This window comes from Aplysia californica, unplaced genomic scaffold (genome assembly GCF_000002075.1).
Source record: "Aplysia californica isolate F4 #8 unplaced genomic scaffold, AplCal3.0 scaffold00051, whole genome shotgun sequence".
NCBI lineage: Eukaryota > Metazoa > Mollusca > Gastropoda > Aplysiida > Aplysiidae > Aplysia > Aplysia californica.
Window position 1 is genome coordinate 921,172 of NW_004797321.1, and position 1,092 is coordinate 922,263.

Genomic DNA, 1,092 nt, shown 5'->3' on the forward strand with positions numbered 1-1,092 from the left:
ACACACACACACACAAACACACACTCAAACACGAGTGTATAATTGCGAATACACACATATAAACAAACAAACAAACACACACACACACACCCACACACATATAAACAAACACACACACCACACACACACACACACACACACACACACACACACACACATAACCACATATACATGTACACACAAAACCACGCACAAGTCACCTACTTAATTTTAGTAAGAGTTTTATGGCACTTGCAACACAATAAAGTCATATAAGTGCCGAAGATTAGAAGTGTTACAAGACAGTAACAAACATAAAAAAGACGGAGGAGAGATCAGGACGATAGATGTTTGATAGGAAAGAAGGAGAAACCCTCTCAGAGCACCCACCAACCATCCACAAACCACCCACATGTTCACACAGATTGACAAACAAAACAAACAAACAGAACACATTAACACAACAATAATAACCACAACACACTGGTCGCTTACGGGTAGGTAGCGTCCCTGCTTCCATTGACCACCTTTTCTATCACCTGAGACACGCCCCCTGCCTCCACTGTGCCCCGCCCCAACAGTGCCAGAAGCCCGCCAGTGATGATTACTGTCTGGAACACGTCAGTCCAGATCACAGCTTTGATGCCACCCTTTTGAAATGGTATTAGTAGAGTTGTAAATTAATGCATGAACATTTGAATAACAGTTTTTGATGGCTGAATGCCTGTCGAAATTAATGTTTAAGGGCTGGTTACGTCAATTCATGGACATTTAAAGCACAGGCGTGATTTTCCCTGTCGAAATGAAATAAGTTACCCATGTTTTAGGGTAAGTTGAATCAAATCGAAGAGAAATAAAGTTAAAGCAGAAACAACGGATGAAGGGTTTAGGTACAGTTTTAAGGGAGTGTTTCAAGAAATGTGTTGTCGTGTGAAATCTCATCCCAAAAGACCAAATCAGTATAAAACTGTGTATGTCAGTAACATTAAATGTTGTAATATGGGTCAGAATATGAATGAAAATATAAAATACATCGGGGGAAAAGCTTATAAATATAATAATAATAATAAATAGCATTTATACTGCGCATTTCCATTTCCTAAAAGATGCTCA

The 1,092-nt window shown here is 39.1% G+C and overlaps 1 protein-coding gene across 1 annotated transcript in view; it reads right to left on the minus strand.

The window, feature by feature from the left end:
* LOC101855705 (sodium-dependent multivitamin transporter) overlaps positions 1-1,092 on the minus strand; it is a gene marked incomplete at both ends in the record, with an annotated part of 24,147 nt that overhangs the window by 13,367 nt on the left and 9,688 nt on the right. The window contains 1 exon segment of the mRNA XM_013079424.1: positions 475-629. Coding sequence (XP_012934878.1) covers positions 475-629 — 155 coding nt within the window.